This window comes from Cottoperca gobio, chromosome 16 (genome assembly GCF_900634415.1).
Source record: "Cottoperca gobio chromosome 16, fCotGob3.1, whole genome shotgun sequence".
NCBI lineage: Eukaryota > Metazoa > Chordata > Actinopteri > Perciformes > Bovichtidae > Cottoperca > Cottoperca gobio.
This window is the reverse complement of record NC_041370.1, coordinates 11919332-11946233: the sequence shown is the minus strand read 5'-3', so window position 1 is coordinate 11946233 and position 26902 is coordinate 11919332. Positions and strand designations below refer to the sequence as shown.

Sequence of the window (26902 nt, the reverse complement as noted above, 5' to 3'; positions counted from 1 at the left end):
CAGGGGGTCAGCTTCAACGCGTTATCTCAATGGCTTACAGACTTGTCACTCATATCTATCTCCCGCCCACAAACAGGGAACCGTTTAATTCGTTTAAAGCCCGCCTTTAGTAGTCAGCGCTTTGTAGAAAGAACATTTTTATTTTTGAAGTTTTAAAGTTAGTGTTAGTGTTAAATCATACGTATAAAATGTCTAACGCAATGTCTAACAAGGTCACACTGTTGTGGATTTTCTGTGCTTCAGTGTAAAAAATGGTTATTTCAAAACCGTTCATATTATGTCCTCTCCCTCTCTCCGTAGCAGCTACCCAGTCACGGTTTAGCGCATGCGCTTTCCACTTCTTTTCTTGCACTACACGCGTGCGTATTATTCACACTTTTGGGAAAGTCTGTTTTGAAGACAGAAATCGTGAAAATATAAGACATATTTTGTACCACTATGGGAGGACAGACAAAGGGCAAAAAGAAAAGCAAGCCGAAGAGGAAAGACAACCGCCCAAACAGTAATTATGTTCACTGATTCAACATTTTGCTAGTTATTTATAGTAACATCAATCTCTCATACAGCAGTTTGTCGAAATTAACCTTTTGTGCTTTGATTACAACTCTTTACGAGACCAAATGAGACACAACTATCGTTGACTCTCCACTTGTTTAATCACAGCAGATGCAGGATTTGTTGGATTGTCACCTCAGGAAAGAATGAAACTAAGAGTACATGAAAAAGCCAAGAAGAAGACAGCTGAGAAGTACTCTGTGCAACAGCTTCTCGAAAAGGTGACATTGATATCCACAACAAAGACATGACCTAGATTTGTCATGCCTTTTGAAATATATTATTAAAATTGTGATAATCTTCTGCATGTTTGTTATATTATGTGATCATCTGTTGTACAGACAGAGGAATGCATGGACAGTTTTGACTTTGAGATGGCTCGCCTTTTCTGTCAACGAGCCCTGGATGTGGAGTCCACCAACCTGCAAGCTCTAGACATGCAGGGACACATCTGCTCTGAACTAGGAGACACACAGAAAGCTAAGGAAATATCCTTTATGCAGGTTTATTCTTTATTGTTGTGTGCATGTCATCAACTCAGTCATATACTTTAAACAGTGTTATATTTCCATGCTGTTTGAGTGTATTGAGCCTCCTTGACCAGTTGTCTCTAAGCTTTTCTGCGTGCAGTGGAGCTGAGCCCAGATGAAGGCCACAATAAGTACATGTACCTGGGACAAATCAACACTGGCCAGGAGTCTGTTGACTTCTACACTAAAGGAATACAAGTCCTGCTGTCTGTATTGGAAAAACAAGCACAAACCACAGTGAGTGCAGCCCCATACACACTCACATTCCCTCTATACATGGAATCGCAGTTTTGGGCTTCCGGTGGAATCGCAATGCATTCTGGGGTGGCAAGACTAGAAAAGTGAGCACCAACTCCACAAGTGCCGCCATATTGGATTTATTCTCTACGTGTTTACATTGTATTTAGCTTATTCTTCAAGTGTTTTTACATTGTATTTGGCTAGTTTTTAGTGTGTGATCATCGCTCTTCTAGTTATGGGATTTGGACACCGACATTGTGTGGTGAAAGGATGTTCACAGTGGGAAAAAGCTAAATAAATGGGCAGAATCTCACTGTGAGCTTCATGATTGCAAAAATTGCGACTGCAAGCTTATTCTTCAAGCATGTTGTAAACAAACCTACTACTCTACAATGAGTTCTGAACTCCTTTCTTATGACGAGGTTCAGATGTGGAAACTCGAAGCTTTGAAAGTATTTTGTTGCAAGTGGAATTTAAAGGTTTCAGGAACAAAACTCGAGCTTGCCAGGGTGTTTGCTGCATCAGAGATTGAGGAGCAACCAACAGCTAACGAAAGAATTTCAGTCACAGAAAAAGAAAAGACTAAGCTTTTGGTTATGCCGAGTGGCGTTTCAGTGCCTGATCCCTTGACATTGCAGGATGGCTGGGTCAATGAAAACAACAGCATGACTCCTTGGCTGCAGATATACCTCAGCGATATAACATTATTTTTAATGTCTGACCACCCAGGGAACCATGTCGAGTTTCATAAACAAACTTTGAACGAATACAAAGAAGGCAAAGCATTTAGACTGTTTGACTCTGGCTGGTTGAAACATATCTTTCAATCCTCTCGCAGATTCTGAGTATTGCTTTTTGAAAGCAAGCTGTTCTCATTCAATGAAAATTTCCCATACGCCACATTCAGCATGGATCTGCGCAGTCAAGAAAACTGGCGATATCATAAGTGCTTATTGCAGTTGTGTTGCAGGGTAAGCTATTATAAATATATACCTAACTTGTTTTTGTTAATTATTATAAAACTCAATATATAGAAAGTACATTTGTCAATATATAAATCAAGTAGATAGACTGCATACCCCAGGTCGAGTTCAGGATCAGGGAATTCATTTGTTGGTTTTCCTTGCATGAAATGCTCACTGCAAATCCGCGAAGATTTCTTGGTCTTCCAAGACTTCCCATTGTAATCCTGTCTCTTTACAGCTTTGGTCCATGCTAGCCTTCTGTCTTTGTTCTTTAGTGTGGTTGGTAATGGTAATAGTTCAAATGTTTTTATTTTAAAGCACCCTCATATTATTCACAAACGGCAATGTTTGTGAATTAATACAACAAAAAAAGAAACGTATACAAAATACATGCACATGCAACACAAAATACAACACAGACACAAACGGAACAAAATCACAAGCCTCTCCTTCCTTCCACCCCATGAGTGCTGTTTACGTCTTCTACTCCGCACAACCTAATTTAGCTGTACGTCTTCCAAATACAAAAGTAATGGCTGCCAGATTCTTTAAACTTGTCCCGGAGGACATATCTGATTCTCTCCAAAGTATCTATTAATGCGCTCAGCCATTGTTAGAGTGACAGTGCTTCATTCCTTTTCCAAAACATTAGTATGAGTGTCTTTGCATTGAGTATGCCATATGGCAGGAGTTGTTGTTGGGTATTCTGGAGTTTAATTAAATACTCAGAAGTTCCAAGAATTCGTATTTAATCAAAATAGGATCTGGAATTATCTGAACTTTGAGTACCTTCAAAAGAAGACCAAATATTTAAGTCCTGTACGCGTGGACATAAGGCATAGCTATGATGCTATGAAGTGAGATTTTCTCACACACCAGAAACATTCTCTGAGCTTCTCGTGTGGATTTTTCGTAATTTCCTTTTTTATTTTGGCTACTTTTTGTTTCCGTTTGCCCAAAGTTATATTTTGCTTAATTAATGATTTAAGTATGTAGGTGCTTTAAGGCGTTACATTAATCTAATAATGACTTGGTTTTTTTCAATGGAATTTACAAGTTGTGTAACTTACATTATTTCATGTTTATTATTGGTGTCAATTTAAATAACTTTTCTTACGGCATTTATTAGAAATGGCATTACAATGTTTTGTCCTCTGTGAGACTCCGATGGAGTTTCTCTGGGAATAAAGGGAAATCGTTTTTTCTTTCCTTCATTGGATAACTTAATTGTTAATAATAATACAAATGTGCATGCCATGTTCACTATATTTTGATTTATTATACTTAATAGAACTTTTGACATCTTTCAAGACTTCTGCCCTCTGCTCTGTCAGCAGGCTCCGGCCGCAGCTGCTGCCCCACCAGATGAGGACACAGAGCTTCCCACAGCGAAGGATGTTTGTGTAGCCTACTGCTCCATGGCAGAGATTTACCTCACAGACCTCTGGTACTAGATCACACAGAGAAGCTGTCTTGACAAGTATAACCCCATTTCATATTACTGATTTTGTAATGAGTTATTGTGTGTGTGTGTGTGTGTGTGTGTGTGTGTGTGTGTGTGTATGTGTGTGCGTGTGTGTGTTGTAGTATGGAAGAGGGAGCTGCAGACAAGTGCAAAGAGTTCATTGAGAGAGCATTACAGTATCACCATGACAACCCTGAGGCTCTACAGCTCATGGCAAGTTACCTGTTCAGTACAGAGAGAAACCAGGTCAGTACACACACACACACACACACACCACACACACGCGCACACAGGATGAGTTATCGCCACATTACAGTGGGAATCTGCTGAGTTAATTATTCTGAACAAATTGAATTGTATGCCATTAATCAGCAGATGGACACTTGCATTAACACGCGCACACACAGATAGGTCATGCCGATAGGAATGTTAATTACTGGGCAGATCATTGAGGTCATGTAGTCATCTGATAAATGAGAGAGAGATGATGGAGCAACCTACTGGACTCAATTTTGAAAAATATCCCACAAGAACATTGTAGTATGAAAGATCCCGTTAATGAGTTTGGAAGAATTTGTTAATTATATTTTCTCGATTTTTACTCTCTTTAAAAAAAGAAATGACATGTTTAGAAGTATTACTACTTTACGGCAGACAACATTCAAGGAAAAACCTTTCTGTGAGACACTTTTTTAGAGCATGCTTAAGAATGTGTCCCATTTTATTTCTGCAAGAAATTTAAAAGTGGAAAAAGATTGCAACCTGTCAGTTATTAAGGTCACTAATGTATCTGAGTTGAAAACAACACATGATTTTAATCCATTAAATGCACTGCCTGGGATTTCATATTTAAAACATAACCCTCTTTCTTGTCTAAACCTTTTAATACAGAGAGTAAAAATATACTCAAAGTTGTTCACAGTGACGTCTCTGGATTATCCTGAGTAACCCATGCATTGTTAATGGAAAGGCTCTTTTCTCTTCATACATTTTTACAAATAAAATTCAATAAACCTCTTTTTGTTATTGGCAGATAACTCAAAACTGGAGCAAATAAACAACACATTATTCTTCATGCTTTCACATCACGAACTAAGAAAAACAAGAGTTTCTGTAATGTGAAGTGGATCTGTAATACTAGCTGTAAACTGTAGGGGTCAGGCTGGTTCCAGTGACACTTTACAGCACCCCCTGTTTTGGAATACTCTCTTAATAATTTTTTGAAAAAAACAAAAAAGTTACCTCAGATTAATCATAAGGCTTTTGTTATATATGGAGCATTCATGATCCAGCATGTACAATTATTTTCCCTTTTAGTCAATTTGTGTGTCTTCATCTGTGCGCGTGTCTATATATATATCTATATATATATTTTGCTGTCTTCAGGAGGGCAAAGAATACCTGTTGAAGAGTGTTGGATTGTGGCTACCTTCCCAAAAACAGAGTGCAGCTTCTTCCAGCACAGAGGAAGACATGCAGGTGAGTTGGAGCTGTGCTTAGTATTTCTCTGACAGCAACCATAAGATCCCAGTTTATTTATAAAGCACTTTCAACTAACGGGATTGTCACAGTGTGCTTTGTAGAGAGCACAAACATAAGGACAGCAGTAGAGATAAAAAGTAAGAGATAATGAAACGAGGGATAATAAAAAATAAAAGATGGAACAAATACTTCACAAGCGGTGTTGTGTGTGTGTGTGTGTGTGTGTGTGTGTGTGTGTGTGTGTGTGTGTTGTGTTAGCAGATATGAAAGCACAAGGCAAAACCAGGAAAGTGTATGAAGGATAAGTAAGGAAATTACTACAGGGACATTTGGCAATGAGAAATATGTGGTTGTAATGTCAAAGTAAGGATAGGTTATAAATGACACCATTCAGATGCTGAGCAAACGTCATATAAATAGAAGGGGTGGAGGTGATGATATGAGACAAGAACCCCAGTGGCACCACTGCTATGACTCTTATCTTCAGGAGCAGGTTGATCTGAACTCAGCCTGCTCACACTTTTGCTGTGATTAACAGCCACATAGCTGCAGAATGTTTTGTACCTTGAAATTGGATCACGTTATTATCAGACAAAGGAAGAACTATGTTTGTGTAAACACTGTAGAGATCACGTTGGTTTCTTTTTTCTCTCCAGAATGAGATCCCGCCGTACGAGTCTCGCGTCACCACAGCCAAACTGCTCGTCGAGTCTGAGGAATATGAGGTAAAATGTCAGGCTCGTGCACTCTGCTGATGTTGGTCTGTGTATGTTTCATGGTGGGGGGGGCGGCCCGGCGTGCGTGCGTGCGTGTGTGTGTGTGTGTGTGTGTGTGTGTGTGTGTGTGTGTGTGTGTGTGTGTGTGTGTGTGTGTGTGTGTGTGTGTGTGTGTGTGTGTGTGTGTGTGTGTGTGTGTGTGCACGCATGCGTTTGTGTGCTTTCCTGTTTAGTGAATAGCACTGAAGGTGGGAAGGCCATGGTTGGTCTTTATCCCTTCAAGAGTTCAGTGTCAATAATTGAAGAGTGATATTTACTGAAAGGGACAGGGGTTAGGGGGCGCATGGGAGGAGGGATGTGAAGAAAGGAAGAATAAATGGAAGGAAGCTCTAGTCTGATGAATTGCTGCCATATCTGTGATACGGCGCACTTCTAGATCACTCGTCAATTTCCAGAATTAATGTCCTTGATTTCAGTGGCTCACTGCCTTCAGTTCGGTGCTAAAACCCTTAACAGTCATTAATGCTTCATTTTCTGTGATTACTGCCGCACCAGCAGCGGTTCAGCTATTTTCTGTTGTGATCCAGTGATTAATCTGTAGTCACTCCTGTTGAGTGTTTTATGGTTATCACTGACAGGAAATGAGAACAGTGTCCTTTTTCCCCCATCACTCCCAAATGTATGTGTGTGTGTGTGTGTGTGTGTGTGTGTGTGTGTGTGTGTGTGTGTGTGTGTGTGTGTGTGTGTGTGTGTGTGTGTGTGTGTGTGTGTGTGTGTGTGTGTGTGTGTGTGTGTGTGTGTGTGTGTGTGTGTGTGTGTGTGTGTGTGTGTGAGAGATGGGGGGGATACACATGACAGCTGTCATGTGTATCAGTAAAATGACAACGTCTCGGTCCAGAGTTTCTGACATGTCGTTTGTCTTCATCCTGGTGTCATCAAGCCCTAAAACACAAACTGCACTCATTCGGTGTGTGCCTTATTTTGCTGTATGCATACACACATAGGCATATACACCTCCAGGGGCAAGGTTGGTCATATTTACTTTTAGCCATCAGCTATGTGAAAGCTTCTGACGAAAATTGAGTTTAAGGATGGAAGTGAAGTAGAAGCAAACCATTTTTCTGTCTGTCTCTCCCTGAATGGGACTTAGCCGGATTTGATAGGAACATACCCTCTTCTCTTTCCTTCCTCTACTCACACACACACACACACACACCAACTCATTTTGTGCTCGCTAGCTCTCCCTGTGGACTATAAAGCTATTCACAACTAAACTCTGTGTAAAGTTGTGTGCTTCCAGTCTGTATCAGTTTGAAGGCTACCTTCTTAGCTGGGTGCCAGAGTGCGACGTTTTGTCTGTATTTCTTCTCAGTTTTCTCTGTTTGGTCTTCCAAACTGAGCAAAGGCTTTGAAAAATGGATTAATAAATATGCCAAAGAAACATATTAAAGCTCTTTTTGTGTTTTCTGTTGCTGCATAGACTACTCTGCGATTATTTCTGATAAATAATAGTTACATTTTAGAATTGCAAAAGTGGTAGAAGAACTACTAAGTCCTTTGCCAAAAAGCATTTGTCTGTCTCTGTTGGAGATTAAGCTCTTGGCCTGATGACTGCAGTTTGGGCTTGCACATTTAGTCCAGCTATGTGGTTTGAGTTTAAATTCGAGCAAATTAGGCATTTGGCACAATAGTATTGTTACTGCATTTGCCAAATTATCTGAGTGTATGCTATTATCTGGATGGTTATTGTGTGAGAAAACCTGAATAGCATGACGGTGACCGATTTTAAATGACAAACAATGGAAATGATGTGTTTTTCCCAAACGCTGTCAATGATAGGTGAACGGCAGATTATTGTTTGTGATGATTTAAGTAGGTGTGGTGACAGTCCAACTCTCACACATTAAACATTATGACCTCTGCTTTCTGAAATAGCACCTCTGTTCTTTTTTTCCTTGAATGTTTCAAAAAGCCAATTAATTTCTTACGTATTTAATATTAGATGTTAATATAGGTGTTCGCCAATTCAGCACTTTACATTACATGTCATTTAGCAGTGAACTAACTACAGGGACAGTCCCTCTGGAGCAAGTCGGGGTTAAGTGCCTTGCTCAGGGGCATAATTCAATACCAGGGGAAGCCGAACCACTAGACCACTGGGCTACCAAACCACCACACACAAGCACCAGATAATGATAAACCCAAAGTAGAAATGTGTTGTGCATAAATGATAATAGTATCAATGCTGGATAAAACATCTTTTAATATTGCAAAATCTGTCAAGGCCATGACTTCTGAAACTGTTTAGAGGAAATTCCTTTTAAAAGGGATTTTTTTCTTTTCAATTGTAAAGTGAAGATACATGACACGTTACTTTATGATACATTGACTATGAGGGTCAAGAGCACGGAAACCATGACATCAACTAATAGTAAAAATGGGTGGTGATGGCCTTCCAAACGAAACACTAGAAAGTTGTGAGTTCAATACCAGGCTGCCACCATTGTACCCCTGAGCAAGGTACTTAACCCTGAGTTGCTCCAGGGAGACTGTCTTAGTTCAATGTAAGTCGCTCTGGATAAGAGTGTCTGCTAAATGACCTGTAATGTAGAAGCGTTGTATTATGTACATGTCTCAAGCTCTTTGTGAATATATAGGCATTGACAAAAAGCCATAGCAAAGAGACATATAACAAAAAAGCAATACATTCTTGAAAACAAGCGTTTCGTAATTGTTCCTCTTTAGTCTCAGCAAGACGTGGATCTGTGCCACTTAATTTGGAAGGGGAAAGTATTTTGTTTCCCCTTTGATTGCTTGTCTCTGTCTTTTATAGCTGTAATGGGGCATTTACTAAAAGCACAGGGGGGGGGGGGGGGGGGGGGGCATAAGTGAGACAACTGTGATGGGATCATTGTCCAGCAGCAGCTTAATATGTTGTTTAAGTTTTTCTCAGCCAGTTTCTGTAATGCTGAAACAACTAGATAATTAATCAATTAGTCAATCACCAATAATTTTGATAATCCTTTAAATCATTTATTACACCAACATTCTCCAATGTGGGAAATTGCTGCTTTTCTCTGTAATTGTGGGTAGAATATGTTTGGGTTTTGAATAGTTGGTTGGACTAAACGATCAGTTTGAAGAAGTTTTCCAATCATTTCTTTAATTTTTAATAATAAAGACTAAACAAGTAATCAAGAGATTATTTGACAATCAAATTACTGTTATTATTACTAACCCTAAAATTAGTGCTTATCAAAATATTATACTGACATGTTACCTCATGTATTCATAAAAAAACACTTGTGCTTTGTGGTAACAATGTGGCCCTCAGAGACTGTCACTGTCAAACACACAGACACACATATTACCATCATCATCACCCATCACCGCTACTAATTCACATGCCACATAGCAGACAGACACACAAACAGACAGACGGCCTCTCCTGGCAGCCATTAAGGTGTCTGTTGGAGTAGTTGTCACAGCAGCTGATGGTTAGTTACTCTGCTTGTAGTTGTCACTCTTGTTTGCTTTCATGTTATTCCTTGAACATTTCTGTTCTTGAATTTAGCTCAAGATGGAGAGCAGCTTGTACTTTACAATGTTGCTTGCAAGTACAGTTAGCACTGACATCCCAAGGATTTATTTGCTTAAGTGTAGACGTGTGTGTGTGTGTGTGTGTGTGTGTGTGTGTGTGTGTGTGTGTGTGTGTGTGTGTGTGTGTGTGTGTGTGTGTGTGTGTGTGTGTGTGTGTGTGTGTGTGTGTGTGTGTGTGTGTGTGTGTGTGTGTGTATGGGCTTCTGTGTGTTAGAGATACGGCTTGCCCTCACTTGTAAAGTGATTTGTCTTTCTCCTGTCTCTGCTCTGCACTCCACTAAAATGATTCTGTTAAACAAAATTGCCTGAAGAACACGCACAGACACACACACACACACACACAATGACCATTATAAATGAGTTCCCCCCGAGAGTGTTGCTTAAAAAAAAAAGTCTTTAACAGGTCTTGAAATAAAGAGGACGGAATGTACGTAGTGTCTTTGCCGTGTGTGTGTGTGTGTGTGTGTGTGTGTGTGTGTGTGTGTGTGTGTGTGCTTCTCTATGATGCACCAGTTTTGCATTGTTTATTAAGATACTTTTTTGTGCCCCTCCTTCCAATTTTCACACTTTTTCCCTCGTAGTACACCCTCTCTTCCCCTTATCTTCTCGCGAATATTAATCTTGTTGTTGTCTAGAGCGTGAAGCGGCTTAACAATCTCTGAATCTTTAATCACTTGCCCCTGGGTTGACCAGTGTAGTTAGGAAGCAGTACAGTTGGAGACGATATATTGGTTATCATTGCTCGCTTATCCTGGCTCCCAGATATCTCTTGTTCTATTTTTGTTGCTCCAAAAGTGCCTGTTCTCTCAGTTGTTTAATACCCAGACAGATCTTTGCTCCTATCTCTTATATCTAGTGTGTGTGTGTGTGTGTGTGCCTGTGTGCCTGTGTGTCACATTGGTGTGATGCAATGAAAGTCAAGTAGATAATTCTGACGCTGGGCATGCATCCATTCATCAATTGGGATTAGGTGTTTTTGTTTGTGTATTTTTAATCAGTCATTAATTAAATGCATACAATGGGTTTTCAGCTGATAATTGGTCCAGCAATCAATCACCTGACTCCCTGACATCCACATTTGCACACTCTTAATGAGATACTCTCAATTAACCTGACTCTCCCTCAGTCTACCCATGCGACTGACCTCTTTATCGCCACCGGAAACAAGTCGGCTTAATGAAATGCGAAGAGAACTCCAAAGAGCGGGAGGAGAAGAAATTAGGCAGCGCTGCAGCTAATAAGTCTGCCTTAACAAAAAACAAGTGCTGCTTGCTGTGCTCACTGTTGTGTGTAGCTTTGTTGTAGTGTGTGACTATGCGGCGGTGTGTCAGTGCGTGCACAGGTACGTGCATGTCTTTTATTCTTTCCCCTCACCTGGGTGATTGGCTAACAGTCGCCTGCAACCTGAAGTTGACAAAAATCAATACATCATCACCTAGGGCCTCACCAGCACACACATGCACACACAGAACCACAGAATCCACAAGGAGAGAGGCAGAGCAAAACAAACACGGGCCTTTAGTCGAGGTCTGTTTTCTGTAATAGAAACTTCCCACAGAAACTGACCCAGACAGTGATGGCAAAGGGTACCTAAAATTGAACTCCTTTTTAGATCTCAAAAGGAGAGGGACGGGTGGGGGGTGAGAGAGACGATGGGTCAAGCTGATATTTAAGTGTCTTATGCGTCCTTTAGAGTGGTGCAGGTTCTACGAATATGTTGTATGTTAATGACTGTAAATGGATTAAAAGGGTTATCGAACAGAGCAGCCAAAGTGACTATTGACTGTGCGATAAGCACTGGTGAGTGTGTCTATCGACGGTATGTCTGGTGTCTTGTTTGGTATCGACGATGCTGTGTATGGGACGCTGACCTCAGACGCTTATCAGATCACTCCTGATTGATCGTACTGCCTGGGAGATGCACATCCTTTGTGCAACAATAACATGTCCGTACGTGCGTGTTTGCTTGTCTATGGATCAAGGCTGTTTCTCTGAGTGTGTACTGATGAATCTACACAATTTTTTGTTCTCTCTCTCCCTCTCTCTCTCCCTCTCTCGGGAAGGGAGGAAGACGAGCGAGAGAGAGAGGGGAGAGAGCAAGAGAGGGGAGAGAGGGAGAGAGAGAGAGGGAAGGGAGAGGAGAGGGAACGGAGAGAGAGAGGAGAGAGAGAGAGAGAGACAGAGAGAGAGAGGAGAAAAGAGAGAGTAAAGAAAAAAAGAGAGAGAGAGGAAAAAGAGAGATGAGGGAGAGAGAAGAGAGAATAAGAGAGCAAGAAACAGGGAGAGCGGGAGAAGGGAGCAGGAGAGACAAGAGGGGAGAAAAGAAAGAAGAGAAAAAAAGAAAAAAAAAGGGAGAGAAAAAGGAGAGAAAACCTCCGAGCGTGAGAGGATCTTGATCGCGGCTGCAAGAAATAATAATGCACAATAGCCTTTTCTACGCAGAGAGCGACTCTCAAGTGCTTTGTCTTCTCTCCTCCATCCCCATTTATCTCTTCCTTTCTCATTCTCTTCCTCTCTATCCCCAATCCCATTTTCCAGTCTCTTTTCCACTCTCCCCCCCCCCCCCTCTCTCTCTCTCTCTCTCTCTCTCTCTCCCCCCCCTCTCTTTCTCTCTCCCCCCCCCTCTCTCTGCATTAGATGGCGGTAGATGTTTTGGAAGATCTCCTGGAGGAGGACGATGAAGTCGTCCAGGTAAGCATTGAAATGACGGCCCAGCTGTTTTGTCATGTAGAAAATGTGGTGATAAGCTTTTATTCATGTTTTCTTTTTGTATTTTTCATTAGCTGGTGGCAAAATACAGAGAAGTTTCATGCCTCTGAAAATGTGACACATTTCAGCAGTTTATTATCAGTATTGTTTCAATTATTAGTTTTGATGTAACTGGTTTTGTATTTCCATGCACATTGAGAGCCATTTACCTCGATTGTAGAAGCTAGCTACCTAGATACATCAATGAAAATATTGCAACAAAGAAATAGTGTGGGGATGAGGTCAACTTATAGAAATAACAACTCTTAAATCTGCATATTTCTTCGATTGTCCTGAAAAACATATAGTTCATAGTAAACGCTACCACAGCTCCATCAGTTTGCCCTTAGTAATTAGCCAGAGCAAAATCAAACTAGCAGGAAATGGGTTAACATGAACCCAATCTTACTTCAGTTTGATTATCAGGCAAACTCTGTGTTCTGGTGATGTGTGTGTGCACGTGTGTGTTACTTGTCAAGGCACAGGATTAAGTGATGTTTTTTATCCCCTTGCAGGCAGTCTTAATATTATAATAAAGTATGGATACGGTATTATAATAATGCTGTATCGTACCAACTTGTAGGCAAATCTTTTATCATCCAAGTGGGAAGCAGCAAGCCTCAAACTGCGCACTAAGTTGCTTCTGCTGAGCCACTGTTTTTGTGCGTGCACAAAGTCGCTACACACTCACACCTTTGCATTACTTGCTCTCAACACGTGCATGCTCTCACACAGAGTATGACTGAGAACTCGAATGTTTATTAAAGAGTGACGTAAATGGCAGTATTTTCTGCGCTAGTAGGAAGTATGTGCTGTCACTGTCAGTGTGCTTAAAATCCTCACTGTCAGTGACAGATTAAGTGAAGGTGTGCCACTGAGTGTCAGATAGAGGAGCACAGCAGTCTCCCCCCCCCCCCCTCCCTCTCTCCCTCGCTCGCTCTCTCTCCCCCCCCCCCCCCCCCCCCCTTAGGCTCAGTCTCCCACACACACCCCTCAGCTGACAGATTGAGAGCAGTCATCGGGGGGCTGAACTTTTAAACTAACTCCAGAGACTGACAAAGCCGTGACACTTGATTTGAGCGGGCCTGCAGCCAATCACATATGCATACAGTCACCACTTCTAATGGTCCGAAAGTGTTTTGTCAGATCATCCCACAGTTACACTGCTGGAGTCATATTAGTGATGTCAGAAGTGCATGATGGACACATTCAACTGCTCTCTCTCTCTCTCGTCCCTTCTTTGTCTTGCTCTCTTTCTTATTTCCTCTCTTAAGTGCAGTAGATAAGTTGTTAGCTCTCTCCTCCGACTTCTTGCTCTCGCGTATCTCAAAGTTGGAGCCTTACTTATGAAATGTTAAGTCTGCACAAACAACTGCGCTAGTTCCTTGCAAATCTTGTTTCAAAGGTATTAGAGTTGATTCATGATGCTTTTGTTCTTCCTTCAGCGGCACCATATGGGAACTAAGATGTGTCTTCACTTTGAAAAGACAATAGTCTCAGTGATTTGATTGACAGACGCAGCGTTTACTTTATTATGTGTGCTTCTGTCTGGGGTTGTGCTAAGGTAGAGTGGATTCTCTAAAGTTCTTAATTAACTAACTTTCTCGTGTTTTAATTTTGAGTGTGGATGCACCAACCGTCTTTACCACGTACGCTATTTCACAGTGGACCATCTGTAAAGAATGGTCTCGTGTGTGTGAAGGAGTTTACATTTTGAATTGAAGTGACCTAATTTCACCCTTTCTTTCCTGAATATACTTGTGTGTGTGTGTGTGTGTATATATATATATATATATATATATATATATATAACTCTTTCTGCATTCACAGAAAATGTTTCAGTGATATAAATGTCATACTGCTGGTTCTGCAACATTACTACATTTATCCAGTGCTGCTGTTGTTCTGATAAGTATAGCTGCAGGGGGCAGCCTCCCACTCGGCATGCTCAGTGGCAATTCTGAATTCAGTGTGGTATGCCTTGATGTGTTTGTTAGCTAAATGGTTGATTTGGCAGAGGTGCAGGTCCCTTCTGCCTCTGCCCTCAATGAATAATGAATAAAGCGAAATATTTGTGTCTTGGTGCGTGAAGAACAGTGGGTGGGTGGTGATCTTTGGCCTGAGATGAGAGGCACACACACACACACACACACACACACCTCCACATGATTGATTTTAGAGGTGAAAGAGCAAGCATAACACAGTACATGTAATTATGTGGGAGAAGGAAAAAAAACTGATTATTAAAAAGAAAGAAAGCACGATTATTGTGGTGTGTTTCGGCATACTTACTTACAGTTAAAACATATGTCTCCACACTGTTTGAACTCTGTAGAGCAACAGGAATATTTCTATTTTGTTTTTCGTATTCTCATGAGGTGCCAAGTTGGGGTCAATCAGCCAGTTAAGAGGTACTTATCACCTCACTCTACATGATGCTCTCTTGATTTGAGTCTTGTGTGTCATATGCTTGCCAAGGGTTGTATGTTTGCAACAGAAGAGGCTAAATTATTTCCAAATATTTACGAATGCATTGAAAAACTTTGGATGTATAAAGAGAACTGGATACAGCGTTGGCGGGGCCCCGTTCATTCCTATGCAAGCTGCCAACTTTCGAGTATATAATTACCAAGATCTTCCACCTTCATGGTGCCCAGAGGAAGGAAAATAACTCTGAATTCAAGTATCTGTGCATTTTACCATTTTTAAGACTTAAAGATTTAAATCAGGGCTATTTAAGTGTTTGTACTGGGAAGTTGATTTACCAAAATAAATATGACCTGATTAGCAGTTGCTCTTTCCCAATGTAAGTCCATCGGGAAAAGTATTGTTTGCCAAAAGTATACAATTTCATTTGTGTAACAAAGTGTTTTTCCCGAGCCCCCAAGGGAGAGTGCCGGGCTTTGAAGCCAATCGGCCCCTTTCAAAGCAGACATTTTGACGTGTCATCGCAGGGAAAGCACAGGTGTAATTAATACAATTAATTAAGGTTCCCTTTTATTTAGTGTGTCCCTGCCATTCCAGTGAGCCAGCATGCACAATACCAGGGCCCTTGGCCCCTGGCCCACCTAAATGGAACAGGGCCATTATTAATGTTATTAATTACACCTGTGTTTACCCGGCAATGACTTGTCAAAATGGCCGCTGTGAAAGGGGCCTATTGGTTTCAAAGCCTGGCACTCTTCCTGGGGGCTTGGGAAAAATGCTTTGTGTTGCAAATTAAATGTAATAGTTTTGGCAAATATTCTACTATGTTATAATGAAAGACAGCTAAGCTAATGGAGCGACACAATGATCTATTATTCCTGACATTATATTGTTTTCCCAGTGATTGATCTGATTATTCTCTGTTGGCCCAAATCCGATCCAGCTCTTGGCATGTTGAATAAATTAGGCTTTTGAGGAGTTTTCAAAAAGAAAAGAAAGCCACCGTCATTTGCCACATGGATGCATCCAAAGCTCTGCATTTAACATAGGGGGATACTATTGGTCTCCTCGTGCAAATATGGCAATTTGAACCTACACGATGCTTAAAGAAAGACTTTCATCGAGAGACTCAGTGAGTGACTATTACACAGGCTAGAGTGTGTGGATGCTTTTATTATTAAGTAGCACTTAAAATATTGTTTTGTAAATGTAATTTATGTATCCTTGGTTGTCAAAACATGGCCACAGTAATAGTGATGTCATTTCTCCAGAGAGTTGGTTCCACAGAAGGGAGGTGTTTTGCATTTAACGCCCTGAACATAACTTGCTCTGGAGCAGGTATGGTTTGGAGATGAAGTTACCATGGTGATGAGCCTTGCTGAAAAATTAGCCACCAATGTGGAACCAGAAAAGCGGAGTCGAGGCCGAGTTAGCGTCTTAGCTCACTAATCCTGCTTTCTGAGACAGGCCCCAGGACTGTGATACTTCTGTTCCTCTACAGTTTCTACCAAGGCAGAATTATGTGTAGACTGAAAATAATGTTAACAGTTGGATAAAGAGAATATTAAATAATGTTTCCTCTCTAAATGAATAGCGACAACATAACCTGTGATATGATTTGAAATGCAAAGAAGATGTTTGCCTGTGGGAATTTATTTTTCATTTTCATTATAGGTTTGTAGTATATGGTTCAACAAAGTAATAAAATGTTTGGCTATTGAAAGATTAAAAAACAAACTGGAAGTGACAGATGCTAAGATGGCCATGTCATGTTTAAATGAATTGTGAAGCTACAGTATTTGCATTTATGTGCATTTATATTCATGCAGCATTTGTAAATGAGTCCAGCATATGCCAACCTGATCTAATGCTGACATATACTGTTAAACTGTTATACTGTTATTATTTGACGGATTGTATTTGTGTCATTCCATGTTTTATGTGTGAAACCTGTTTTGTCAAAGAAGGATGTGGGGAATTCATGCAGACGTGCTCCGTGAGGGTTACACATCTGTTTCCCTTGGCACAGCTCACTTACTGCAACAAAAAACACTTTCTCTCTGTCTAAATCTCCGTGCCTCACGGCCCACACTGCTCGCCTCTCTTTCTCTGTGCCTCCCAGGTGTGGTATCTCTCCGGCTGGGTGTGCTACCTCCAGTTGGAAAAAGCAAAAGAGCAGCAGGAAAGCGAGAAAAGGGAAGTGACGGAGGAGGAGACGGAGGAGTGGAAGGCTTTGAAGGAGGCGGCCAGATCGTACCTAACCAATGCTAAGAAGGTAACTCATGTCATACAATCTGGCCACAAACCAAAGAGTGCTGCTTTTTTATGATGCAGATAAAGTATACAGCAGTAGTGCTTCACCTCTAATATGAATACGACTGAATTAATTTACTACAAATATGACACACTTGTGTTTTACTTTTATTTCAGGACACTTCTATTCCACTACAGTTCAGAGGGAAATATTGTACTTTTTACTCTAATGCATTTATCTGACAGCCAGAGATCCATAGTTATTATGGTTCCTGGTTGATGGACTAATAATATAAACAATCTTTCATGCAGAAATGCCATTTCTTGGTTTCACCTTCTCAAATGTGACGAACAGCTACATACTTTTACTTGTTGAGTATTTTTATAGTAAGTTATTGGTACTTTTACTTTTAGTTAAAGGTCTAAATACTTCTTCCATCACTGCACAGCAACTGGGGTACAAATAGTTACATCCATTACACTGTCACAATAGGTAAGACTCCTAAGAACCAGTTCTTGTCAGAGACTGAGTACATGCAGTACTTTGAACATGAGAGGATTCTAACTAAGCCTCATTGTTTCCACAGAAATGTCTTTTAGTACGATCTCAAAGAGGTTTAAATATACCCCTGTCTCCCTCCCATTCCCCCCCCTCACGCACACGCACACATACTCCGGAGTGATGTTTCTCATTCATTCTGTCATTCTGTCAGGGAGCAATGCCACTATGGGGCCGTGATTCATGTTAGTCTAAAATCGAATAGGCTTGTAAATCAGACAGCGCAGACTGAGGGATGGCAGGCCCCACCTACCATTTTTCGCTTCACTTTACTTTCGTCTCCGTTTCACCTCCCCACCCAACTACCCACCTTCCCTCCTGGTCTCCTGCCACATTGTGTTCCCCTACAGATGAGTAAGGGCAGCAGAGTGGCAATATATTGACGTCTGTCTCTCTGCCCAGCAGTGTAGTGACAGGCCTGTCTAACCAGCATCCACTGGGGATGTCCACAACTGACACAGGAGTTAGGCGGGCTTTGAGCTGCCAAGAGGGAGCATGGAAAAAAACTGTGGGGAGGAAAAGTAATGGCACAGGGGTGCGTATAGATTTGAGCTGCCAGCGTTGCGGTAAAAGATAATAAAGAAGAAAATTGGAATTGAGAAATAAGGAGAATTATGTACTTAATCATTTGTGAATGGAGAGAAAGAATTCAAAGGAATGAAAAGGTGAAAGACTGGCAAAAGAATTGGGTGAGGCGTCAAAGCGTGACAAGTAAACAGCAGGGCTGTTTCTTTGTAGAGTGAGTGAAGCAACAGGCTCTGAATAATGTGAAGGGTAAATGCACAAAGACCTTGAAAAGGTAAGGTAGAATGTGAGAGAGAAAACGGCCCCCTCGTGCTTCACTTAATTCCTAATTTTGCCACTTTTGCTCATGTGTGTGTGCACGTGTACATTGTGTAGTCGAGTTTCTCCCTTGTTTATATCAGAGCTTTGTTTCCAAGCGTCACCGTGAGTGTTAATTATTAACGATGAGTCAGTATGCTAGTTAAAATGGGCTCCAACATGTAAATGAGGCCTTAAAGCCCAAAGGCTTGTTTTGGCGCTAGTCCACTTCTCTGCATACTTTATGACTTGTGTGCGCGTGTGTGTGTGTGTGTGTGTGTGTGTGTGTGTGAGTGAGTGTGAGTGAAAGCATGCGGGTATGCGTTGGAGCACCTTATATGGATGCACATATTTAATTATGGTTGCGTGTGCCAACTTGCATATCTATTATTTGTTAAGAAATGTCTTCATTATTCATTTCTTCTGTGATCGATACTCGTGCACGCGGTCTCTCGCACACGCTGCATTCAGCTGAGATGCTCTGAAAAGGAATGATGGGGAGGAATGGATGGGTTGAGAGGACGAGAGAGAAGTGTAGGAGAGGAGCAGGAGTGGGAGAATGAAAGGGAAGGCGAGGAAGGGAACAGATTGGATGGTGTGTGGTTGTGTGGGTGTAGGAGGGGAGGGGGGGGGGGGGGGGGGTGAAGCTGGTGAATAGTGGCGAGGGTAAAATCAATAGTAAACCGGACGTGAAATGGAATTTGAGTCTCAGCCAGATAGGGTGCGATTGAAGAAGGATCTGCAGTGTATGCACAAAGGACAGCGTTATATATGTGAGTGTGTGCGTGAGCGTGCACACAGGCAGCTAGGGCAAACAGAGGTCAAAAGCGTTACTATTTGATGTGGCTGAAAGGGTCTCCCATGAGCACGGATTGTGGGTAGGGTTAGTCCAAGGTGTGCTTGTCATGTAATTTTAATGTCTTTCTCTACGAAGGATGTGACTGGAGGACTGAAGTGTTAAATTGTGTGTGTGCGTGTGTGTGTGTGAGTTTCAGCCCTCTTGAGACTTCCAGCAACATGCCCTGCTCACACTGAAGAAAGTCTAATCTCAGCCAGTGTCACACCCATGCCAAGAAATATGTGAATGTTTGTATGACAGAGCGAGACGGAAGCTAAGAGGAATACAAATGTGTTGAAACAATTCATGTAATTAATGCTCTCTTCCTAAACGAAGAGATGTACAGTAGCAGTGCTGCGTTTGGTTGAGGAGAGTAGGAGTGAAGACACAGAGGGAAGCTGAGAGGAGTGCAAGATGTTGGCATTATTCTGCCAAAATTGTAGACGTGTGTGTGTCTGTGTGTCTGTGTGTCTGTGTGTCTGTGTGTGTGTGCACGCAAGCGCAAGTATAAGTAGTGAACGTATGATGAGGTTTCTCTCTTCTTGATAAGGAGGTAATTTTGTGAGAGCGTACGAGTGTGAGCGAAGAAAAGTCAAAGACAGAGTGCACGGGGGGGGGATGGTCAGGAGACGAGCCGGGAGAATGAAGGCTTTAGGAAATGAAATAACAGAAGAGGTGAAATGAAGAGGGGAAGTTAAGCATAGGTGTGGAACAGAATGTGAACAATAATGAAATGATTAGGCTTTCACCACATAACCAGCCTGTCTTTATTCTGCCATATGAGCGGTGTAAAAAGGTTTCTATCAAAAAAAAAAAAAGAATTGTGTGAAGAATCAATTTAGGTATGAAGGGGACATTAGTGCTTGTTATTACACTGTTGTACGCTGCATACTGGACAAAAGCTAGCATTTACAGATGTTCCACGCTGGACCACACTATACTATGCATCCAAAGAAATTGTAATTGTAGAGGAATAAATAAATGAAAGGCATACTTCAGGTTATTTAATTGTGTCGTGCATTTTCATTTTCTTTCTTACTTTTTCACCATTAAGTTACTACTCCTTTAAACCAAGTAGAAAGCCCCCTGCATGCTGCAATATAATGACCATAAACAGGGTGAGAACTCATTTAGCCCCAGAAGCACTTGCGCCTGGGCGCATTGTGCACTTTAAGCGAAGGTAATTCTGTTTTGTATTAAAATCCATAGGCCTATTCAATTCCGTTACCGAGGATTGGAGCCGTTACTGTCCTTATCAGGGAGTCAAACTCGCCGGCTCTTCTCTGTAAGAGTTTCTTCGCTGTGAATGCTGCCATGTTGATTTATGCCGCACCGTGTTTGGAAACTCAGAGAAGAATCACAAGTTTCAAATTGGTTTCCCTGTTTAGAAGTGTGTAGTAGCAAAGGGTATTGGATGTAGCTAAATGCATAGCAAGCAATAAGACCTTTTTGAAAAGAGAGTATTTAAAAGTAGAGAAAATAAAGTAATAACTCAAAATCTCGAGTTGCCCCTGCATTATGTCCACTCAATATGTTGAGATGAATGACATTTGACCTTGTTTACATCCATCATACATTGAACAGGCTTTTCAGAATTTTTTCATATTCATATTTCAACAGCATCACATCATGTGAGTATAAACCAGACTAAGAGTCTACAGCCGTGCTCGCAGCTCCGTGAGAGAAAGTTACCAAAGTTATTAGCATTCAACCTCTAGAGACTTTGAACGTCTGTACAAAAGTTCTACATTACAGAACGTCACGGCAAATCGTCCAATAGTTGTGAAGATATTTTAATCTGAAACACAAATGTCAAACTAATTGTGGCGCTAGAGGAAGGTCAGAAATATTCATGTTCTGGGGAAAGTGGTGGACCGACCGACAGACCGACGCTGCCATCTCTAGAGCCGCGGAGCTAACATGGCTAAAAATAAATAAAAATAGCAAGTCGAAGGTGAGGACAGATGTGTCCGTGCTCACCTTTTGTGTGTAAAATACTGTGTGTGTGTGTGTGTGTCCGTGAGCTGTTCAGGTGCTGGTCAAATGTGCTTCGGGCTGTGACTCGGGCCTCGAAAGTAGAGCAAAGTGGACCATGAAAGAGTTATACGATTACATATACTAACTCACACACACACACACACACACGTACACACTCTCCCTCCCTCTCTAGGCAGCTCTCTGGGCCGTGAAAGTGAGAAGAGAAAACATAGGCTGTTGTAAATGAGAAATGCCTGTGTTTCTTGCGGCGGCGGTGCTGATCTCAGCAGCGTTCGGTTCGGAATGCGTAAAGAATCGCTCCTGTTTGTTTAGCTAGCTGAAAGCACCACAATGAATAATCACGTCCTATCCAGCAGACTCACTCAGCTATTGATTCGTGGGAAATCTCCCCGTATAGAAATACTATTTCCACTTAGCATTCAGTAATGTGGAACACAGTATTTCTTTTTATTTCCCGCACATTCACTGAATTTCTTACATTGTTTCTCTTATGGAAGTCATATAAAAGACATCCTCCACCTGCGTAAGGCTGTAATGTGCAATAATTCTAAGTATCGAGCAAAGCTTAATGTAAAGCAATCCCAACTTTTTATTCAGAGTGGTTGTTGTGGATAAACATCTCCAGGCATCTCAGAGTGTCATTGGTAGAATGAAAATCTGTGCGTCTGCGCGCGTGTGTGTGCTGCTCGTGAGGCTGTGAGGGTCTGCTCTCCCCCCCCCGGTATCAGACCCTGTGCCTTGGACCTGGGTCACACTCCACCTCCCTGGAGCTCCAACCTGTGGAGAAAGCATCCACTTAAATATATAGACACACACACATTACACATTCTTACCCTCCAAATGAGTTCCCATGGGATCATGTGTCTCCTGTCAGGACCTGCTGTTGCTTAGAGACCGGTCCTGGGGCAAAGCAGTCGCACACACTCTTCTTCACACTCCTGGCCTTGTTACACTTTTAGTAAGAATGATGGCACTCAGCTGCTTATTGTCCATGAGCTCAAGGGACTGTGTGTGTGTGTGTGTGTGTGTGTTTTGAAAGACTATATGGAATAATATTCCTAGATCTTATAAGCCATTCCCCACTCACCCTCTTATTCTCTCTAGTATTGTTTCTGGAAAGAAAAGCATAATTATAAATGGCTGTATCAGTTCCCCGTATATGCACACATAGAAACACAGTGTTATGCTTTTCTGTCCTTGGTTGTAGCTGCAGTAGTTTTATCACCCAACTCCACTTTGAGTTCAGTAATTACACACAAGCAGAGTATTTTACAGAGATAAATTTGCCGGCTGCTTTTTTAGAACAGGACTTTTTTTTATTTTAATCTTGCTCCTTCACGGCATATTTCACTGAGATAAGAGCTTTGATAGTGTGTGTGTGTGTGTGTGTGTGTGTGTGTGTGTGTGTGTGTGTGTGTGTGTGTGTGCGTGTGCACATTTACGCCACATAACCATATATGCTTCAGGATACATTTCTCTGCGTGTGTGCGCATGCATGTTGCAACAGCAAGAGGAAGATAAATGTTCTTTTTGTCTCTTGCGTGGCTGAACGGTGTATCAAATGTGCTGATTTGCCAAATGAAAGACAAAAACTGTTTACCAGCGTTTTGTGAGCCGTGACTGCCTCGCTGACAGAATGCAGCTGCTGTTGGATATTTCAGGCAGTCTAACCAGCACTTGGAGACTTAAAACCTCAGGGCTGCTCACTTCCCTCAACTCCAAGCTGCTGCTTACTGATGCTGTAGTGATGTACTGTTATCTTCAATGACACAACGGAAGAACCTCAGTCGAGAGCTTTTCACTCACCATATCTCAGTTTGTGTATTGCCTCCGCAGTATAATTCACTTCATGTTCGGTCTCAACATTTTTTTTGCTGTATAACCTACTTTCTATTTAAAATTAGCTTTTTTTTCCCAGTCTACTTACTAGCCCATTACACACTTGAATCATCCCTTTTTTGTCTTTTTTTCCCCTCCCTCTTCCCCAGCTGTACAGTAAGCTGCAATGTGATGACCAGCCAATGTTGGAGCATGTGGAGCAGCTGCTTGGTGATCTGGGAGGAGAGCTTGAGGGAGAGGAGGGAGATCCAGTCGTGGATGATGACTATGAACCCTGTAGTGATGAGGAGGAGGAGGAGGAGGAGGAGGAGGACAATGCAGAGGCACCCATGGAACACTGACCACAGCCTCCTTGCTTTTACTCTGTGATTTCCATTTTCCCTGTCATTCTTCCCTCTAGTTAAAATGTTCTAGTGCACTCGCTTAAGTGCCTTTTGTACCGGTTATTCTTTCACACCAGTTTATCAAAGATTACATTTCAAAGTGAGATCCACTAAAAAGAGTGGCATTAAAAGCTGCAGTCTACTTGATCTCTTTCAGTCAGTTGTTTAATGCTTTTGGTGAAATAAGCACATACTTGAGTAATGCTTCCCTTAATCTCCTTGACAAGATGTTGATGAAAGAAATTAGTTTTAGAGCTTTACTGCTTACCAACAGCAAAAGCAAAACACCTTTGGATGCTTAACCTCTTATACACACCCACGCATTAGTATCTACAAGCAAAGGTACACGGCACATGCGCACACACACACACACACACACACACACACACACAAACAAAGTGTATTTACTTCAGCGCTTGCTTAATACAACAGCAGCAGTAACAGCAGTGTTTCCCTCTCAGACTGCAGTTAAGTCAAATATCTCAAAAGGAATAAAAGCATTATTAGAAAACGGTCTGCCAACAAATGGTTAATGCTGTCTTTACATGTAATAGTTCTAAGTTCATGTGCAATTCTGGAATTTTTATCACTCCTGCTTTGGGTTTTTTTCCTTCCTTTTTTCTTGTTAACTTCATTGGGCTCAACAAGGCAAGACACAATAGAGAGAATTTGACATCAATTTATGCAACATGCGTTTCACTGTCTGCTAGACTGTTCAAAGTGGCTGGTACAAAGCCTTTCAGAAAGGAGAAACGGGCAACTCTGACTTCTTCTTCTTCTTTTTTCAACTAGTTTTCACATTGCAGCCTTTAAAATTCTCATACAGGGTTATGTGGCGTACCGGCATTGGGTAAGTGAAATGGAGCGGCACAATAATGGACAATGCTTTTTTCTCTTTTATACTTTTTGAGGGCAGCTACACATGGAGCTACTTTCAATGGACAGAAAAGATTCTAAAGTTTGAACCTTTTTCTAACTAAGCCACACATGTCTGATTGAATTTTTTATAAACCTACATTGTGACTATTGGATACCATTTTCCACATTACAGCCCCTAATTTCTCAAAATCTTTTAATCCTCCTGCTTAAGATTAATTGTGATTGACTGCCCCCAATTTAAATCAGTAGCTCTTTAATTTATATTTTAAACATATTAAACATAATAAAATGCAGTTTGAACATTAGATTTTATGCACCTTGCAAACATTTTTGGACACAGTTGGGGATTTTCTCAAACCCTGATGTTTTTTTGTACATGTCAAGAGTTTTTATCTGACGTGCATGCTTTAACACACACGTACCACAGAGTCCATGCGCCTTGCCTGTTAACGAGCGCAACACACCACAGGCATCCACTGCTGCGCGGCCCCTTTGAAGAATTTCATAACCGGTAAATGGGAATGTTATCTGAGATCCTGCTTCTGATAGCGACCTGGCTTCAAACTGAGAGGCCTGTTAGGGAATACAGGGGTTCAGATACCACGATCTGATACCACGTGTTTGTGTTTAAGGAGCGTAAAATAAAGCTCAGGAGAAATGTGATATGATACTGTGTGTGTGTGTATATATATGCTGCAGATATTGATAGCTTAATGTGCTATGAAGTGTTGTTATTTGTGGACCCCGGCTTTGCTCAGAAATATTCATGCCTGTGATGTTTAATGTATGATAATGCACCTGGAGTACGGGCCTCACAGACTGAATACCTGGAGGGATGCTGTCATTAGCATTTGGCTTTATAATTAAAATGGTCTCTAGTGTGTATGATGTTTTCTACATTTATGTGTGTGTGTGTGTGTGTGTGTGTGTTACCGTGTGTCCATGCGGCTCATCTGCAGTGCTGTGTGATTAATGACTCCAGGGGTAAGTGAACAACAGCGGTCAACCATTTCTGGTTATTCTTAAACTGACCCTGGTGTGAGAGGGCCATAGTGGACACGAAGCCTCAGGTGATCTCAAAATCCTTGGCCATTCGCTCACCTGTACGTCAGCTCTGCAGGAATGCTTTCAGTTGCTGAGTGAGAGAGGAGTGCAGTTTCTACACAAGGACAGGCTTTCAATCACAAGGAAAAGGACATTTACTGTTTTTTTGCATTCTTGCCCACGTTTTGCAGAAAATGGCTTTATAAGAGGTCAGAATGGGTCTCAGAGGCTAAAGCACAGAAATAATAAGCGGTGTTTAGATATATTGCTTCATGACAGATCTGCAAGGTTAGACCTTTTTGTGTTTCAAAAAACATTGCATTGCATAGTGGATGCTTAAGGTGCAATTATTCATAAAGCAGATTTGTCTTTTTTACCTGCATGTCAAGCTGTCTTTGTCTAGCAGCATGTGTTCAGTCTCCAGGGAAACCAACCCATAATTAGCCGGCCAATTTGTGTGTGTGTTTCTTTTTTTTTTTAATAATCGACAGTAATGAGATGAGCGGAGGGGAGAATAATCCTGGATTAACAGCTTAAAAATGCATGTGTCGTCATAACATCCTGATTGGGATTTAATCATTGAATTACACACAAACACTCAGTTACCATAAACACACACACATACACACACACACAGCAACCGCCAATTGTCCGTGCATCAAATGATTTAAATGCTACAAACCGTGTGTGCATGTGCTGTTTATCCCGTGTTGACATGTGTGTATCGTTGCCTTAATTAGAGGCGTAAGCGGGGTGCTCCTCTGAAGAGATTAAGTGGGAAATTATCAGAATCTGGAGATTTAAAACTGAAACCAGTTAAACGGAAACAGGAGGAGGGAGATCAGGACTCGGAGGAGAGAGGAGTTTGAGAGGCAGTTCTACTGTTTATACACATTCACATGTTCAATTGAGTAAATTGTCCTCTTGGATACACACACAAGCACTCAAATTGCTTCAATGTGCCCAAGCTATTCTTTCAACCTCTCAAAGCTGCTATTTGGATGTTCTTTGTAAATCAAGAACACCCTCTGTTTGGATGCTAGAGAGGTTTTATGGCTGTTCAATGATCCTAAGTGACAGCAATTCAGACGAGCAGGATAAAGAAGATCAAGGACAAAAACTACGCCCCTGATTTGAGGATTGACAGATAGAAACTGCACGCCACTCATCTACATCCCTCTCTTTATGCTGTGGCCGTGCATTCAAACTGTGAATTAACGACATAATGGGAGTGACGGTTATCTGACCCAAGGGTTTTCCTGACAGCAACTGCGAGAAACCATGAATCAAGTGACCTTTATCCTCTGCAGTGAAACCATTTCCTGTATGGGATGGATTTCCTCGGTAATGGATGCAGTGCGTCTGACGTGGGACAAGCGATGCAGCTGATGGATGGATGCGAAGGGTTAATATCCACAGCTTTGTGGGGTTAATTGTGATCATTAAAAGGTGATATGGTTTGTCAGAGTGGTCTTAATGGTAAAATGTGTTTTACCTGTAGTCAATATGGCAGGAGGTCAACGCCCATTATACGATTTATTGGATTGTTATAAAGGAAA

General features: G+C 41.5%; 1 protein-coding gene across 2 annotated transcripts; it reads left to right on the top strand.

Moving 5' to 3' along the window:
* Nucleotides 1-92: 92 nt before the first annotated feature.
* On the top strand, nucleotides 93-25196 carry LOC115021778 (probable assembly chaperone of rpl4). Of its 2 annotated transcripts, none has more exons than XM_029452429.1 (11): nucleotides 93-502; nucleotides 664-776; nucleotides 897-1043; nucleotides 1170-1322; nucleotides 3628-3737; nucleotides 3878-4001; nucleotides 5142-5234; nucleotides 5894-5962; nucleotides 12191-12244; nucleotides 16851-17003; nucleotides 23187-25196. In XM_029452429.1, the coding sequence occupies exons 1-11, from the start codon at nucleotides 439-441 to the stop codon at nucleotides 23376-23378; spliced, it is 1272 nt and encodes a 423-aa protein (XP_029308289.1). In that variant the 5' UTR covers nucleotides 93-438; the 3' UTR covers nucleotides 23379-25196. The 2 variants fall into 2 exon arrangements, with proteins under 2 accessions (XP_029308289.1, XP_029308288.1); XM_029452428.1 differs by having other exon boundaries at nucleotides 94-502; nucleotides 3625-3737.
* The last annotated feature ends 1706 nt before the right edge of the window (nucleotides 25197-26902 follow it).